Below are 17,809 nucleotides of genomic sequence, written 5' to 3'. Positions count from 1 at the left end.
ACCCAGTGGAACATAACGAACATTTTATATTTAACTTGATATGGAATAACGAACCTATCTTCAGTCGCAACGTATTTTCAAGCCTCCAGAACAGTCACTATTGACTGAAGCAGAACCCAGAAGTCATCCATGAACGTGGCTTTGAAGCAAGCTGTGGCACAACCATGTGGGCTGAAATCGTGGGAGGGATGCTTTCAGTCCCTTGCCTATTGCCGGACAAATTCAGTGAGCTTCTATAGCGTACGTTTCTTTGCAATACTTTGCCTGGCGCATTAGAAAACGTTCCACTTACTGTTCGGTGACAGCTATTTTTCAGCATTACGGTGCACCGCCACCCATTGGAATGAATGTAACTATGTAAATGACTTAATTTCCAAGCAAATCAATTGGTCATGGAGGTCCGATGCTTTGGCCTCCACATTCCCCGGATCTTAATCCATTAGATTTTTGTTTGTGGGGACACTTCAAGGAAAAATTTTATAGTGTTCCAGAGAAGGATGTACACGACCGAGCAGCTCGCGTACATGCCACTTCAGCAATGGTGGATGCAGGTGTGATGAGTACAGTCTAGCAAAGTATGAGCCAGCGAGTGGTTCAAATGGTTCAAATGGCTCTGAGCACTGTGGGACTTAACATCTTAGGTCATCAGTCCCCTATAACTTAGAACTACTTAAACCTAACTAACCTAAGGACATCACACAGATCCATGCCCCAGCCAGGATTCGAACCTGCGACCGTAGCAGTCCCGCGGTTCCGGAGTGCAGCGCCTAGAACCGCAAGACCACCACGGCCGGCCAGCGAGTGGTGAAGTATTCGCAAATGTAAGGTGTTCGCTTTGAAAATCTTCTCTAAAATGAACGTTGCTTGTGCGTGTACGTACATCTACACCTGCATCTACATGGTTACTCTGCAATTCACACTTAAGTGCCTGACAGAGGGTTCATCGAACCATTTTCATACTACTTCTTTACTTTTCCACTCTCGAATGGCGCGTGGGAAAAAGAAACACCTAAATCTTTCCGTTCGAGCTCTGATTTCTCTTATTTTATTACGATGATCATTTCTCCCTACGTAAGTGCGTATCAACAAAATATTTTCGCATTCTGAAGAGAAAGAAAACCGCCTTTGTTTCAGTGACTGCCACCCCAACTCGCGTATCAAATCAGTGACATTCTCACCCCTGTTGCGCAATAACACGACAATAGCTGCCCTTCTTTGCACTTTTTCCATGTCCACCGTCAGTCTTACCTGGTAAGGATCCCACGCCGCGCAGCAGTATTCCAGCGGAGGACGGACAAATGTAATGTAGGCTGTCTCTTTAGTGGGTTTGTCGCATCTTCTAAGTGTTCTGTCTACAAAACGCAGTCTTTGTTTCGCCTTCCCCACAATATTATCTATGTGGTCTTTCCAATTTAAGACGCTCGTAATTGCAATTCCTAGGTATTTATTCGAAGTGACAGCCCTTACGTTTGTGCGATTTATCGTATATCCAAAATTCATCGGATTTCTTTTAGTATCCATGTGGATGACCTCACACGTTTCTTTGTTTAGTGCCAATTGCCACTTCTGGCACCCTACAGAAATTCTCTCTAGATCAATTTGTAATTGGAACTGATCGTCTGATGATTTTACTAGACCATAAACTACAGCGTCATCTGCAAATAATCTAAGGGGGCTGCTTAGATTATCATCTGCACTATTTGTTGTGTTCGCTGAAGAGCCAACACCGTGTTACTGTTGGAGGCCGAAATGCACCCGTTTTAGCTCACGCAGGCTGGCGTGAGGAGGGAAGAACTATACTGCTGTGAGGTCTGGAACATGACAAGGAATTAGAATTCAGAAAGCGAACGTAATTATTTTCATACTTAACTTTAATCCATTTATGATGAACGTCGCTCTTGACGGTACATGATTCACAATATTATCTGTTCAGATTATAGTAACTGAATATGGCTCCTAGACCGGTCGTAGCAAATGACGTAGCTCAAGGCTATGCCAAACTGTCGTCTCGGCAAATGAGAGCGTATGTAGTCAGTGAACCATCGCTAGCAAAGTCGGCTGTACAACTGGGGCGAGCGCTAGGTAGTCTCTCTAGACTAGACCTGCCGTGTGGCGGCGCTTGGTCTGCAATCACTGATAGTGACGACACGCGGGTCCGACGTATACTAACGGACCGCGGCCGATTTAAAGGCTACCACCTAGTAAGTGTGGTGTCTGGGGGTGACACCACACTACTTATGTAAATCAGGAACAGCAAAGGGCCTATGCACTACTACGTGGAACGCCAGATATCACTTCTATTCTACTCGATGATTTACCATCTATCACTATGAACTGTTACCTCCCTGAGAGGAAATCACGAACCCATTCACACAACTGAGACGATATGCCATATGCACGCAATCTGATTAATAGTCGCTTGTGAGGAACGGTATCAAAAGCCTTCTGGAAATCTAGGAATATGGAATCGATCTGACATCCCTTGTCGACAGCACTCATTACTTCATGGGAACAAAGAGCTATCTGTGTTGCACAAGAACGATATTTTCCGAATCCGTGTTGGATATGTATCAATAAGTCATTTTCTTCAAGGTGATTCATAACGTTCGAGTACAGAATATGCTCCAAAATCCTACTGCAAATTGAGGTCAGTGATATGGATCTGTAATTCAATGGGTTATTCCTATTTCCTCTCTTAAATATTGGTGGGACCTGTGTTACTTTCCAGTCTTTAGGAACAGACCTTTCGTCAAGTGAGCTGTTGTATATGATTGCTAAGATAGACGCTATTGTGTTTGCATACTCCGAGCATAAGCCTGAACGCCTAGCGTACAGAATGGAATTATTGTGCACATTATAATGTACAATCTAGTGTAGACTACCTAATGCGTTTTTATACCTCACTGGATACAGACGATGTTATTGTATCCACTATTATTTTCTGTTGGTCGGTTAGGTCTGTAAGAAGTTCATGTTTTGTTTTAATGTTTAAATACAGTACAGGTAACAGTAGTAGAAAGACATACGCAAGATTCGCATTGTGGATGTGTTAATTAGATACTATTTCATGTTTTAACAAAAAAAAAAATGTTTGGCGCGAAAGGCACATATCCGTTCCTCACAGCATCTCCTCGTCTCACTAAATTAATGGGACAGCTCCAGCACAGCGCTGAGCTCATGCTATCCGTTCTTGGCGAACCACACGCAGTTACAGCGTTGCCAGAGCCTCGTTTTTAAATCGCGTTTCTATTAAAACTATTGGCGAAACTAGGTTTTCCTATACCACCAGGTGCAGTATTTTTTATTCGCCCTGCATATGGGCTCCTGTAACATAATGTGCAGCTTGCCAGCTTGCGAGACGAGAAAGTTAACAGACACGGCTCGAAAGTGGATTAGCGAACGTGAGGTGGTACATCGACCATGATCGGTGAGGTAGTTAGGCGGTCGCCCACGCTCTTTTAGGCAAATGCTAGACTGGTCCCCAATTCCGCCGAAGAGAACACGATACACAAACAGATAAAATAGGATACCACACAGAACAAAGCTCACGCGAGTCACAGGCAGATGGAGCAGTTGATTACCCTCTTTTAGGCTACCTTCACGACTGTACAATAAATTTTTCGAAATCGTCGCACAATGTAACGTCCAACAGCTCTTATTCATTTCAGGTTGCTCATTGGAACTGTATTCTTAAACATTGGTCTTTTGTGCATTATCACCATGTTTTACGAATTTGATCAACCGTACCGGGGACACAGCGCAGTATGCAGAACAACGGCATCTACCCACAATCTGTCTCAGTAATAGTAATAATTACAGTGAAGTGCCTGAATGCATTAGTTCTCTTTTGTAAGATGTGCCTGGTGTAAGTAAAAAGTTTGTGCAACTATATGGAACTATTTAAAATTTACCATAAGAACTGTGCTGCAAGATTTGTTACGAAACGATGTATATGTAAGAAATATTTCAATTCCACAAATTGAAGTCTCGACTGATGAATGTCTTCTGTAATGTAACATCAAACACCGCCTAGAGTGTTTTTCTTCTGTTCGTCATCTTTGTAAGCATTACATCTGAAACAGTTTAGCTATCGATATTACCTGCAAGTTATTCAAGGTATTTAAGGTACATGACATTTTTTGTAAGGTTGAGGTGTTTGAAATAGGTAAGTATACACACAGGGAGGAAGGTCTGTACCAACTGCTCTATGCGCGGTTCTTTATGCTGCAAAAATGAGTGCCCACAACATGTTTCCTAAAACTGCTTGCAGTGCGTCTTAGCAGCTAAAATTTTGACATTGCTTTTGTTCCGGAGTATTCTTCCTACGTATAAAATACCAGGGTAGGTTTCGATATGTCGGAATGGACCACTCCCTTGTGAGCTGTAGGGGGTACCCGAAATCCATCTCCAAAATATCAGCGGTTGATCAGGGGCCGATGTTTCCTGGTGGTTTCACAGCAATAATCTAATCACGATTCAGTCCGTTTGCCATTCCAATTACCTTTGGTACAGCAAAAATACATTCACACCGCAATAAGCAATCACCAAATCGTATAACCTGTTTGAGTTGAACGGTTTTGAAGAGAACATGAAATAGGCCGAACACGTAATGAATTATTTAACGATCTACAGGGAGCTATATTTTTACACATTGCCTGACAAAAGAAGTGAAGCACCAAGGAGGGGAGGGGGAAATGAAATGAAACTTCATGGGCTGAGTTGCGTGAAGTTATTCAATGATTACAAAATCGAGTCAAATTCACATACAACCTGACAATATGAACCCACTCATCAGTATGAAGTTGCACCCTCTCATCCTGAAAGTCTGCACGGATTCAGCAAGAAATTTGAAATTTGTGATAAGATCTTACGGGACCAAACTGCTGAGCTCATCGGTCCCTAAGCTTACACACTACTTAATCTAACTTAAACTAACTAAGGATAACACACACACACCCATACCCGAGGGAGGACTCGAACCTCCTTCGGGGGGAACCTCGCGTACAGTGACAGCACGCCCTAGACCACGCGGTCACCCCGCGCGGCAATTGAGTTAGAAAGAGTATCTTCTACTTAAGCAAACTGACCGACAACTGTCGTAAGTGGTTCTTAATATCCTGATACTGGGAAGCAGTTGACATCACAGCTGGCCCACGTTCTATCGGAGAGAGCTCTTGGGATATTGCTGGCCACAAGGACACCTCAACATCACGCGGACAGTTAATACAGACGTATGCCGTGTGTGGACATACATTGTCGTGTTGAAAACTATCACCTCGTTGCCATTGAGTGAGAGATAACATATGAGGATTAAGGATGTCCGTCAGGTACCGCTGAACCGTGAGGGCTCCCTCAGTCATTTTTATTGCTCATGAAAACCACACATTGCATGTTGTACCACCAAACAACGAGAACTTAAGAGGTGGTGGTCCAGATTGATGTACACACCGGTACCTCTAATACACAATAGCACGTTGTCTTGCACTGTTGCATGGCTGTATTCGTCGTGGCACTCCTCAGCGGCGATTCGCCGTAGATCACTCAGAGTGGTTGGTGGGTAACGTCGTCCATAAACAGCCCTTTTCAATGTATCCCAGGCATTTTCGATAGGGTTCATATCTGGAGAACATGCTGGCCAATCTAGTCAAGCGATGTCGTTATCATGAAGGAAGTCAAACACAAGATGTGAACAATGGGAGCGCGAATTTTTGTCCATGAAGACGGATTCCTCGCCAATTTGCTGCCGATATGGTTGCACCATCAGTCGGAGGATGGCAGTCACGTATCGTACAGCCGATACGGCGCCTTCCATGACCACCAGCGGCGTACATAATACCACCCAAAAAGAGCAGAGAACCCCCACCTTGCTGCACTCGCTAGACAGTGTATCTAAGGCGTTCAGCCTGACCGGGTTGCATCCAAAGAAGTCTCCGACGATTGTCTGGTTGAAGGCATATGCGATACTCATCGGTGCAGAGAACGTGACGCCAGTCCTGAGCGGTCAATTCCGAATGTTGTTGGGCCCACCTGTACCGCGCTGCATGGTGTCGTGGTTGCAAGATGAACCTCGCCATGGACGTCGGGAGTGAAGTTGCGCATCATGCAGCTTATTGCGCACAGTTTGAGTCGTAACACAACGTCCTGTGGCTGCACGGAAAACATTATTCAACATGATGGAGTTTCGGGCAGGGTTCCTCCGTCCATAATCCGTTGGTAGCAGTCACCCACTGCAGTAGCAGCCTTCGGGCGGCCTGAGCGAGACATGTCATCGACAGTTCCTGTCTCTCGGTATCTCCTCCATGTTCGACCAACATCGCTTTGGTTCACTCCGAGACGCCTGGACACTTCCCTTGTTGAGAGCCCTTCCTGGCACAAAGTAACTATACGGACGCGATCGAACCGCGGTATTGTCCTTCTAGGTATGGTTGAATTACAGACAACATGAGCTGTGTATCTCCTCCCTGATCGTCTGTCGGAGCCCCTCAGTCTAATAGGTGCTGCTCATGCATGGTTGTTTACATCTTTGGGCGGGTTTAGTGACATCTGTGAACAGTCAAAGGGACTGTGTCTGTGATAAAATATCCACAGTAAAAGTCTATCTTCAGAATTTCTGGTAACTGGGATGATGCAAACTTTTTTGATGTGTGTATTAGACTGTGGAGCAGCAGTCACGATCTGCCTATGAGCGAGGAAGGGAACATACGGTTTTCTGGCTGCTACCCAAGACGGAGTGCCTTGGTTGGCAGCCAATCTGTGTATTTGAGTTGTGGCTTCTACAGTGACCGCTAAGTGCTGGCTTTCTTTCAGTCTGCCATTTCTCAGTGGTGTGCACTCAGTACAACGCCCATATTGACGTTCTGGTATAATCGGCATTGAATGCAGGCTGTCTGCCTGTTACTGATTCAGTGCCATGTACCAAACACGAGGCAGTGTCAGACTTCGCTCAAATTTTCTCCTGGTGGGTGAATATAGCATTTAAGTTACTTGTCATTTGTCTATTTTGCCTATAACCATGCGTGTTACATTCTGTTACATGCTTCATTTAGAGGTCAAATTGTGAAACATCTCGCCAGTCCAATACTCATAATATTTGTGGCGCTGATAATGCTGAGTTGTCTGTTAGATGGTTGCACATGCGTGAAGCTACTGATCTCAGGTTGTTATCGTTCGATTCTGTTAGGTTTAGTGGAACCACGCGACTGGTACGGTCGCAGGTTCGAATCCCGCCTCGGGCATGGATGTGTGTGATGTCCTTAGGTTACTTAGGTTTAAGTAGTTCTAAGTTCTAGGGGACTGATGACCACAGATGTTAATAGTGCTCAGAGCCATTTGAACCATTTGATAGGTTTAGTGTGCCAGCTGCGCCAAGCCTATGCGAAAATTTCTATGTGTGTTAAGTTAATGATGTACATGTCAAGTATGTTCTTTTTTGCAGAGTTTTGTGTTCGATATGAATTTTGAAAAAAATCTTGTCTCCTTTTAAAAGTGTTACCCCTTTATGTTGTGAAGTTTAGAGCGCCATTTGAGTTAAAGTTAATATAACTGACGTAAATAAATTATGCATGTTTTATTCTGTGAAGTTTTTGCGTGAACATTTATTTTTAAAAAAATTGGTGAGTGCTTGTAAATGCCCCTATTTACGAGCAGAAAGTGTAAGTGGTTGCGAAAGTACAGTAACTGTACGTTCAAAATTTGCCTCACTGCTGTCTTTGCATTTATATCGAACATTTGCATTCAGTTCTTTTAATCACCTTTGGTGAATCATTGTGCCTTAATACTGCGCCTATGTGAGTTTTGTATAATGAGCATGGGACATCACAGCCATACGTATTTTGCTGTTATTTATGAGGCCAAACTTTCATATTCCTAGGGTTAAACGTCATTAAGTATATTTCGCCTTGAAGTTGTGTTGCTATCATTTATTATCTTATGGCCAAACGTGATGAAATGTACTCGATGTCAAAGTGTTGTGATCAACCAGGATGAAGTCACTTCATAATTATGCGCAATGTTTAGATTTGGTCATTAATTAATAAATGATGAATTGAAATTTGTCCAGTGAAACCACTAGCAAGCCGACTCTCACGTTCGCTGCCATATCACTGTCGAGTAGCGGCTGTCACAGATACAGTAGCTACTTCTCATGTTCAAACATCTAATAACGAAAGTCATGGAACAGATTGCATATTAGCGTTTCCAGGCCAAGGTAATGAAGTTACGCAGAATAGGTAAACAGACACCGGTGCAGTCTCAATTTCAGTACACAAATTCCATGTATTGCAGCAGCACAGTAGGAATCATTATTTAGTTTTCGTGTGACAAAACAATATTTATCAAGTTATCACTCACTGACGCTGTCACATCCCAAATTACATTTACAACATCGCATTTAATAAACGTTAGACGTTGCGTTCAGAGAGTGCCAGTGTCATATTGGATTTTAGAATGTTACGTCATAGATCATTCCACAGAAGTTACTAAAAATTATATTACTATCGTGATTACGGCATTTCACACCAACGTTACACAACTAGAAACACAAACATAAACTTACAAATTTACTAAATTTAGATTGAATATGGGAGATAGTACGACATGTGGAATATCTTTGAAACTATTGTGGATATTTAAAAGGGCTTTCAGGGAGTGTGTATTTACTACGAAAATTAAGATTTCCAGCTGTTGTTTACAGTTATCTCAATGATGACGACTGTAGTCACAAAAACGAAAAACGTCTATCTAATGGAATGTGTCGATCTAATGGAATGTCGGGTCAACTGTGTGTCTGGAGTCTGGATCCAGTAAGTAGAAAGACGGGACTAACAAAAAGTCGTTCAACTGATCCTTGAATATTGTCATCAGTCTATGACACTTACTGGGGGGGGGGGGGGGGGGGGGAGTGTGGGTTAATAAGATGGTTTCAACACTTGTTCGTTTACGAAGTGCGACAGTGTTGTTGTGTGAATATTCATTCAGTTACATTGATAGACTCTGTCAAAGACGCACTGCGGCCAGTGAAAAGTGTAGGGTTACAATTACAACAACGTACTCTACTAGAAGAGTCGAGCAATGTATTATTTCCTCCCACATATAACTGACGATAATATAATGAGTGGAAAGTCATGATCTTCAATGTATGAGAATTTAGAGCTCATACAAATTATCAGTCTTCTTTCCCACACACCATTTGCGAACGACACAGAAATTGATCGTCATATCGGCAGTACTCATTATCCGTCACACAAGATGGCTTGCGAAAGTTACAGGTAGTTCTGTCCTCTGATATGTCTACCATTAAAACTGAAAAATAGAGAATGTGCCAACAATGAGAGCTGTGACAAGGCGACTCACCAATGCAGTTGCGTGGTCCTCCACTGAACGGTACGAAGGCGAATGGATGGCGCTTCTGTATGTTCTCCGGCAGGAACCTGTCTGGGTCGAAGCGTTCCGGGTCCGGCCAGTGGTCGGGGTCCCGATGTGTGTGGATGATGTTCATCGTCAGCATGGTTCCCTCAGGAATATTGTATCCGGCTGCAATATGCATGCTGCTCTTGAAACTGAGTCTCATCCATAAAATAACTAATTTAGGAGTTTATGGGAAAAATCTGTGTTTTGTACAATATGTATCTTTCTTGTCTTAAGGACTGCCGGCCTAACTTACATTTGCTGCTGTAACATGTCATAAAAGGAGAATTATCAGACTCCAATGAAATAGTCTCGTCTTATTCAAAAAATTATTAGCTACGGGATATTTCTCAAACATTTATTTCTTTGTTGTCACATCATCCCCATATGGTTTTAAAAAACTCAAAATGGATGAATTTTGTTGTGTTTACGCAAAAAATAGAATTATGGATTTTAAATTAAAATCAAAGGACTAAAAGATAAAGACAAAAATGTGAGGGGACTTCTATAAGTAATCAAAACCTTTTTTTCCTAAAAGTAGGTTCTTTTTATTCGATTCCAATGCAACTCATTGTTCACCAGTCTTTAGCCTACAATACCCTAATTGTCACCGTAATCTCGTTTAATTCGATGGCTGTGCACCACCGTACTATGAAGGCGTGCATGTCATGATTTTGCCACTATACTAGTCGACGTCGGAGCCAACGTCTTGCTGCATTAATAACTTGCCGATCATCCACGTGCTGCTTCCCCTGTAGAGCCAAATACATGACAGGCGGAAGATGTGAGATCGTGGCTGTAGGGTGGATGACGAAGAGCAGTCCAATGAAGTTTCTGAGCTCCTTTCAGGTGCGCGACTTGTGAGGCCTTGCGTTGTCACAGAGAAGTCGCTTTCCTTTTTGTGGCTACCAACACGCTCTAGTTGTTTGTTCAGTTTCCTGAGGGTAGTACAACGCACTACACAGTTGATCGTAGCACCATGAAGGAGAATATCAATCTAAATAACCCCTTCAGAATCCCAGGAGACAGTCGCCATAACTTTATCGGCTGAGATCGCGACTTTCAACATTTTCTTCGGAGGAGAGGTGGTATGGCGCGACTCCATTGACTGCCGTTTTGTGTCCTGTTCGAAGTGATAAGCCTATGTTTCATCACCTGTGACGATCTTAAAGGAAAAATTATCACGATCAGCATCGTAGTACGCAAACATTCCCGCGCGGATGGTCCTATGTTAGACAGTGATGAACCAAGCGGGCACACACGTTTGAGTACCCCAACTGGTGGACGAGTGTATCAGCAATACCAACAGAGACATCCAGTTGAGGAGCGAGGTGTTTCATTGTGATCCGTCGACCACCTCGAATGATAGTGTGCGCACATGCCAACGCGGGAGATGGGTGAAGTTTTTTTCGACTTTGTTGTTATGATGACAGACGGCTTACCCAACGAGTCAACGTACTTTTGTTCACTACCAGGTCCCCGTAGACATTCTATAAGCACCTATGAATATCTACAGTTGAATAGTTTGTCGTGAAAGGAAACTCAGTGAGAACTGTCTGCCTAACAAGTACCTTCATTGCAGACGTCATTTTGAAAGCCATGTGTGGCGTCGCCACCTATCGGAAATTCATGAAATTATAGGAATTGAAGCGGCAATATTCCATGATGTTCCACAACTAACTCCTCATTTTTCAAGCCAAACTGGCTGAAGAAAAGAATGTGTTGCGTTACTTTCTTAACGCCTGTCGTATATGCACTGGAAAACACATCATAGGAAAGGTAACAGTCTCAAAGAATGTTTCACTGAAAGCCCAGGAGAAAAGTATCTGGGGAGGACAGAATGTGTTCAGCAATGTTGAAGGATGTTAGTAGAAAAGTATATGGCTCCATTTAGCAGGAAATTATGGAGATGGGGGTAGGTGTTGGAGCGGATAATGGGAAGAAAGAAGGAAAGAAGGAGTTTGGTTTACGGGTACATCAGTAATATCAGGAAAAAAGATCTAGGGGGAGATGGAGATGGAAAAACGGAGGGAGCCCTGGTATGGACTGGGACAGCTGACGAAGAGCTATATTTGGTAGGTAGGATATGTTCGAATCTCATTGTCTGGGAGATGTAGTTGGTTTGGAATAGGATATTGAGTATGTGTAGGGTCGGGACAGGCTGATGTCTTTGTAAAGAAGAGGCAGCACACCAGGAATAGCGATTAGAGATGTTACAATAGGGTTACTGGAATCTATGAGTAGTTTGCAGATAGTGTAGGATACGCGGAGGTATTCAATGTAGGTGAGGAGAGGTGGGAATTTGATAAGATGGGCCAGGATCCACGAGGAGGGGGTTGGTGGAAGATAAGGGAATGCGGAAAACGAGGCGAACTGCATAACGTTCAAATATTTGTGTGGACTTACGGAACTTAGGTGGCTCAGATATCCATACAACACTTGCTTAGGAGAGAACAGGTCGGATTAACATATATGCAAAGCCCCTGCCACCGTTTTCAGCATGAAGGCTAATGTCAGGAACTACTAGTGGGATTTTTATTGAGATTTTCGCTAGTAGACGCACTGATTCACGATAAATGTTTACAAATATGATTTATTAACACTACAACACAGAAGTCACCTGGTTGTAGATACTGTTATTCATTCGGGGTGGGCTGCTAATATGTCAATAATGGACCTATGGTAGTAGGATCAGACTTAAACATTATCTGCAATGATTAAATGCATTCAACCAGTTTAACAGTATTTTATACAGTTCAAGTATGCGTATTAAGAGACAATGCTCTCATCATACTGTTGTTTACATTCAGTTTGTAGCGCTCATTAAATAGACTTTTCAAAAGCACATCGGTCTCTTTCTCCTCAACTTACACAGGGTGATTCAGCTACCCTTTCCTATGGGTTTTATGCACCCTGCAACACCTTCAAATATAACCCACAAATTTTCATATAGCCTCGCTTGCTACGTGCAAACCGTTAGTCCCACAGCAGAAATGAAAATAACTTTCTTGTAGGAAATTTAATTTAGTTAAATGTTGTCCCAGGATACGTTTTCGCTACAGGTTGTAGTTTTCGCATTATGCAAGAAAGACGTACAAAAGTTACCTTCAACCAAGCGTTTCTTGAATAACTCGAAAACCGTGGCTTAACAGTTCGCTTGTAGCGAGAGGGACAAAATGAAAATTTCACGTGATGTTTTTGATAGCATTGAAGGCTGCATAAAACCCATAGGGAGGGCCAGCTGAATCATCCTCTATAAAGTCGTTGACTTCACACAGTTGTGCAGCACACCCTGTCCTCTTCCTCAGCTACGTGTACCTGGAGTGCTTCCCCTGTTGTCCAGAGATTGTTGTGAACTGTTATGCATGAGGTACCACTGTGCGTGGCCACTCGTTTTTATGCTTCTAAAGATGCGGCGGGACGATATGAATAAATACGTGTACTCACAACTTAATGTTTATTTTATTTCATGAACGTCAAAAACTGAGTGTCAACAACCTGATGAAGAATTATTGTCTATTGAAGCACATAGTCCAGTTGTGTCACATACATAAGAGGTTTAATCGAAATAATGATTCGTGATAAAATATAATAACCACTATGCAACATCCGAAAAATGGTAATATTAAGACTACTGCATTGCTTTCACGGGAAGTTAATGGTAGTGTGTCGTTACCCTACATGGAGATGCCTTTGAAGTCGTCCCACATACATAAATACAAATTTCATGATCAATATTTTTTAAAGGCCAGCATAGCTTTTATACACTACTGGCCATTAAAATTGCTACACCACGAAGATGACGTGCTTCAGACCCGAAATTTAACCGACAGGAAGAAGATGCTGTGATATGCAAATGATTAGCTTTTCAGAGCATTCACACAAGGTTGGCGCCGGTGGCGACACCTACAACGTGCTTACATGAGGAAAGTTTCCAACCGATTTCTCATACACAAATAGCAGTTGACTGGCGGTGCCTGGTGAAACGTTGTTGTGATGCTTCGTGCAAGGAGGAGAAATGCGTACCATCACGTTTCCGACTTTGACAAAGGTCAGATTGTAGCCTATCGCGATTGCGATTTATCGTATTGCGACATTGCTGCTCGCCTTGGTCTCGAGATCCAACGACTGTTAGCAGAACATGGAATCGGTGGGTTCAGGAGGGTAATACGGAACGCCGTGCTGGATCCCAACGGCCTCGTATCACTAGCAGTCGAGATGACAGGCATCTTATCCGCATGGTTGTAACGGATCGTGCAGCCACGTCTCGATCCCTGAATCAACACATGGGAACGTTTGCAAGACAACAACCATCTGCACGAACAGTTCGACGACGTTTGCAGCAGCATGGGCTATATCAGCTCGGAGACTATGGCTGCGGTTACCCTTGACGCTGCATCACAGACAGGAGCGCCTGCGATGGTGTACTCGACGATGAACCTGGGTGCAGGAATGACAAAACGTCATTTTTTCGGATGAATCCAGGTTCTGTTTGCAGCATCATGAGGGTCGCATCCGTGTTTGGCGACACGTGGTGAACGCACATTCGAAGTGTGTATTCGTCATCGCCATACTGGCGTTATCACCTGGCGTGATGGTATGGGGTGCCATTGGTTACACGTCTCGGTCACCTTGTAATCGCCCCACGGAAAATTACCCTCTACCACGCAATAATTAATAATGGTCAATCAAATCATCCACATTTATTTACGTTTGAAAAGTATCTGAGCAGATTTTCTAGTAATATATGCGCCGACAGCTCGTCGACGCCAAGGTATTTTTCTAGTACGTTTATTCTTTGGAACAACAGAGGTACAGAGATGTATGCTCCATGGTCATTATAGGAAGAGAAGAGAGAGAAAGGAACAGCTTCGGAAAGTATCGGTTGGAAGATTTTCGGATTGCTAAAGGAGATTTATGTACTCTTCTTCGCGCTAAAGCGAGACAGGAAAGGAATCATTGATGATTGTCTGGGCCCTGTAATTGGGAAGTTTCAGCTGTGACGAAGAGAGCCTGCAATCTCTGAGTTTTTGTTTTTTTTTTTTTTTTTTTTTTTTTTTGAAATCGTCCAAAAAGGCTTCGTCCACATCTGAAATTTTAGATCTGTCGTAAACTGAACGAAGTGTTCACACGATCGATTTTTCCCAACTGAATGCAGCGCTTAATAATAATAACGTATGTAAAGATCTTTTCTAGCAAGCCAGCCGCTGAATATTAAGACGAAGGGCTCCATCAGATATTCTACTAGGCTGATTTCATGTAACTTATATTTGAACTGTACACAGATAAAGGACAGAGAGAGAGAGAGAGAAAGAGAGAGCGAATGGAATTCTAGAAGTTACTCAGAATCCTCCCATTAGTATAATTTTTTGTCTGTCTTTGCACGGATAAGCCAAATAAGAAAACCTAAGCCCTTGACTTTATTGTACAGAATTGTGTATGAGGGTGAGAGAGCGATAAAGGCGACAGATACATTTCTGTACAGACAAAACATTACACCAAGTTAGCGGCTACCTGCATTAACACACACACACAGACTTTCATCAAAACCAAAGCAGTAAGAGAATTCATTAGAATGGCCAATCCGTGACAGGACACGTTTTTGGACGTTGTTAAAATAATTTTGTTCTTTGTTTCATGTGAACTACGACGAGACAACTTAACGTGGAAAAGAGAAGAAATACTCGCAGTCGTATTATTTGATCTACAAATAAAAGCAGCACGCTGGACGCACAGTGGACGCCACATGCGTCACCCACGGCATGGGGCTACAGCCACACCTGCACCCGCCCATGTTAGGCATAAATTCTGCCTGACTCATGTAGTACTATCACCGTCAGAGGGTGGTACGGGACTACAAGTCCCACCGCCACACCTCCAAAGTGAATTGCAGTGACGCAGTCACTGCACAGTGGAAGTTTACTGGCTCACCAACACAGTTAGACCGCAACAGACCGGTGATGCTGTATTGTAACCTATCACCTCGGACTACAAGTCCTTTTTAAAAAAAAAAAAAAAAAGCACAGTGGACACGGGACTATAAGTCCCACCGCCATACCTTCACCTGCACATGTTAGGCAATAAATTCTGCCTGACTCATGTAGTACTATCACCGTCAGAGGGTGGTACGGGACCATGAGTCCCACCGCCACACCTCCAAAGTGAATTGCAGTGACGCAGTCACTGCACAGTGGAAATTTACTGGCTCACCAACACAGTTAGACCGCAATAGACCGGTGATGCTGTATTGTAACCCGGTGATGCTGTATTGTAACCTATCACCCCGGACTACAAGTCCATTAATAAAAAAAAAAAAACAGTGGAACCACACCACGGTACGGGACAACAAGTCCCACCGCCACACCTTCACCTGCCCATGTTAGGCAATAAATTCTACCTGACTCATGTAGTACTATCACCGTCAGAGGGTGGTACGGGACTACAAGTCCCACCGCCACACCTCTAAAGTGAATTCAGTGACGCAGTCACTGCACAGTGGAAATTTACTGGCTCACCAAAACAGTTAGAACGCAATAGACCGGTGATGCTGTATTGTAACATATCACCCCGGACTACAAGTCCATTAAAAAAAAAAAAAAATTGTAACATATCACCCCGGACTACAAGTCCATTAAAAAAAAAAAAAAAAAAAAAGCACAGTGGAAATTTTCTGGCCCACCAACACTGTTAGACCGCAACAGACCGGTGATGCTGTATTGTAACCTATCACCTCGGACTACAAGTCCTTTTTAAAAAAAAAAAAAAAAAAAAGCACAGTGGACACGGGACTATAAGTCCCACCGCCATACCTTCACCTGCACATGTTAGGCAATAAATTCTGCCTGACTCATGTAGTACTATCACCGTCAGAGGGTGGTACGGGACCATGAGTCCCACCGCCACACCTCCAAAGTGAATTGCAGTGACGCAGTCACTGCACAGTGGAAATTTACTGGCTCACCAACACAGTTAGACCGCAATAGACCGGTGATGCTGTATTGTAACCCGGTGATGCTGTATTGTAACCTATCACCCCGGACTACAAGTCCATTAATAAAAAAAAAAAAACAGTGGAACCACACCACGGTACGGGACAACAAGTCCCACCGCCACACCTTCACCTGCCCATGTTAGGCAATAAATTCTACCTGACTCATGTAGTACTATCACCGTCAGAGGGTGGTACGGGACTACAAGTCCCACCGCCACACCTCTAAAGTGAATTCAGTGACGCAGTCACTGCACAGTGGAAATTTACTGGCTCACCAACACAGTTAGAACGCAATAGACCGGTGATGCTGTATTGTAACATATCACCCCGGACTACAAGTCCATTAAAAAAAAAAAAAAAAATTGTAACATATCACCCCGGACTACAAGTCCATTAAAAAAAAAAAAAAAAAAAAAGCACAGTGGAAATTTTCTGGCCCACCAACACTGTTAGACCGCAACAGACCGGTGATGCTGTATTGTAACCTATCACCTCGGACTACAAGTTCTTTTTTTTTTAAAAAAAAAGTAAAAAGGCAAAATCTATACTTTTTATTAAACTTGCTAGTATTGAGGAAGTAGACGTAGATTTGAACATTTAATAATTGTGTTCATAACAGAAGTAGTTTGACTGACCTGCCCTAGTTGCATTTACCTGTATAAGTACTATAACAAAGTAGCCACAGAAGTATTCTTGTGAAGGGAGATATATATACATCTTGACTGTAGAACATTTATATGGTTTTAACTAGGGCAATGTTTAAGATGAGTCAAGCAGAGCAGAGCAACACGCAACAGCCTTCAGCTGTGAGCACTGATGATAATGATGTAGTAAGAAGTGTTGTAGAACCGATCGCTACAGATAGCGCAATAGAACGCCCGGTAGACACGGCTGGAGATGTAACAGCCAGTATGCAACATGGATTAGACCCATTGGTCATTATCATGAGGCAGATGCAGATGTTAACGGAGACCGTGAATAATATGAATACAAAATTAGCCTCAGTTACTGAAGGGCAGGAAAATATGAAAACCGACATTAACGCGAAATTAGCCTCAGTTACTGAAGGGCAAAACCATTTGAATACAAAATTAGCCTCAGTTACTGAAGGGCAAGAAAATTTGAAAACCAACATTAACGCGAAGTTCGCCGCAGTGAATGAAGGGCAAAATGATTTGAATGCGAAGTTAGCCTCAGTTACTGAAGGGCAGGAAAAGCTGAAAGCTGAGATTAAGCAGCAGTTACATGACAGTTTTTCCGAATTAGAACAACGGATAGAGGCGAAGACAAAGGAACTTAAAGATCAGGCCGAAGAGACGGAACGAAAATTAACTGCACAAATCGAATTGGTTAAAGCTCAATGTGAGGAATCTACTCAACGCGTACGTGTAGAAATGAAGGAGTACGTGGCTA

At 43.0% G+C, this 17,809-nt stretch overlaps 1 protein-coding gene across 1 annotated transcript in view; it reads right to left on the bottom strand.

Annotated features, from left to right (window-relative positions):
• Positions 1 to 17,809, bottom strand: part of LOC126094653 (cytochrome P450 4C1-like) — a 128,365-nt gene that overhangs the window by 1,446 nt on the left and 109,110 nt on the right. Inside the window, exon 11 of the mRNA XM_049909151.1 lies at positions 9,352 to 9,531. Within this exon, the coding sequence (XP_049765108.1) occupies positions 9,352 to 9,531 (180 nt within the window). The remainder of the gene's footprint in view (positions 1 to 9,351; positions 9,532 to 17,809) is intronic.

This window comes from Schistocerca cancellata, chromosome 8 (assembly GCF_023864275.1).
Source record: "Schistocerca cancellata isolate TAMUIC-IGC-003103 chromosome 8, iqSchCanc2.1, whole genome shotgun sequence".
NCBI lineage: Eukaryota > Metazoa > Arthropoda > Insecta > Orthoptera > Acrididae > Schistocerca > Schistocerca cancellata.
Note: the sequence above shows the minus strand (reverse complement) of the source record. Positions and strands in the feature narration are given on the sequence as shown.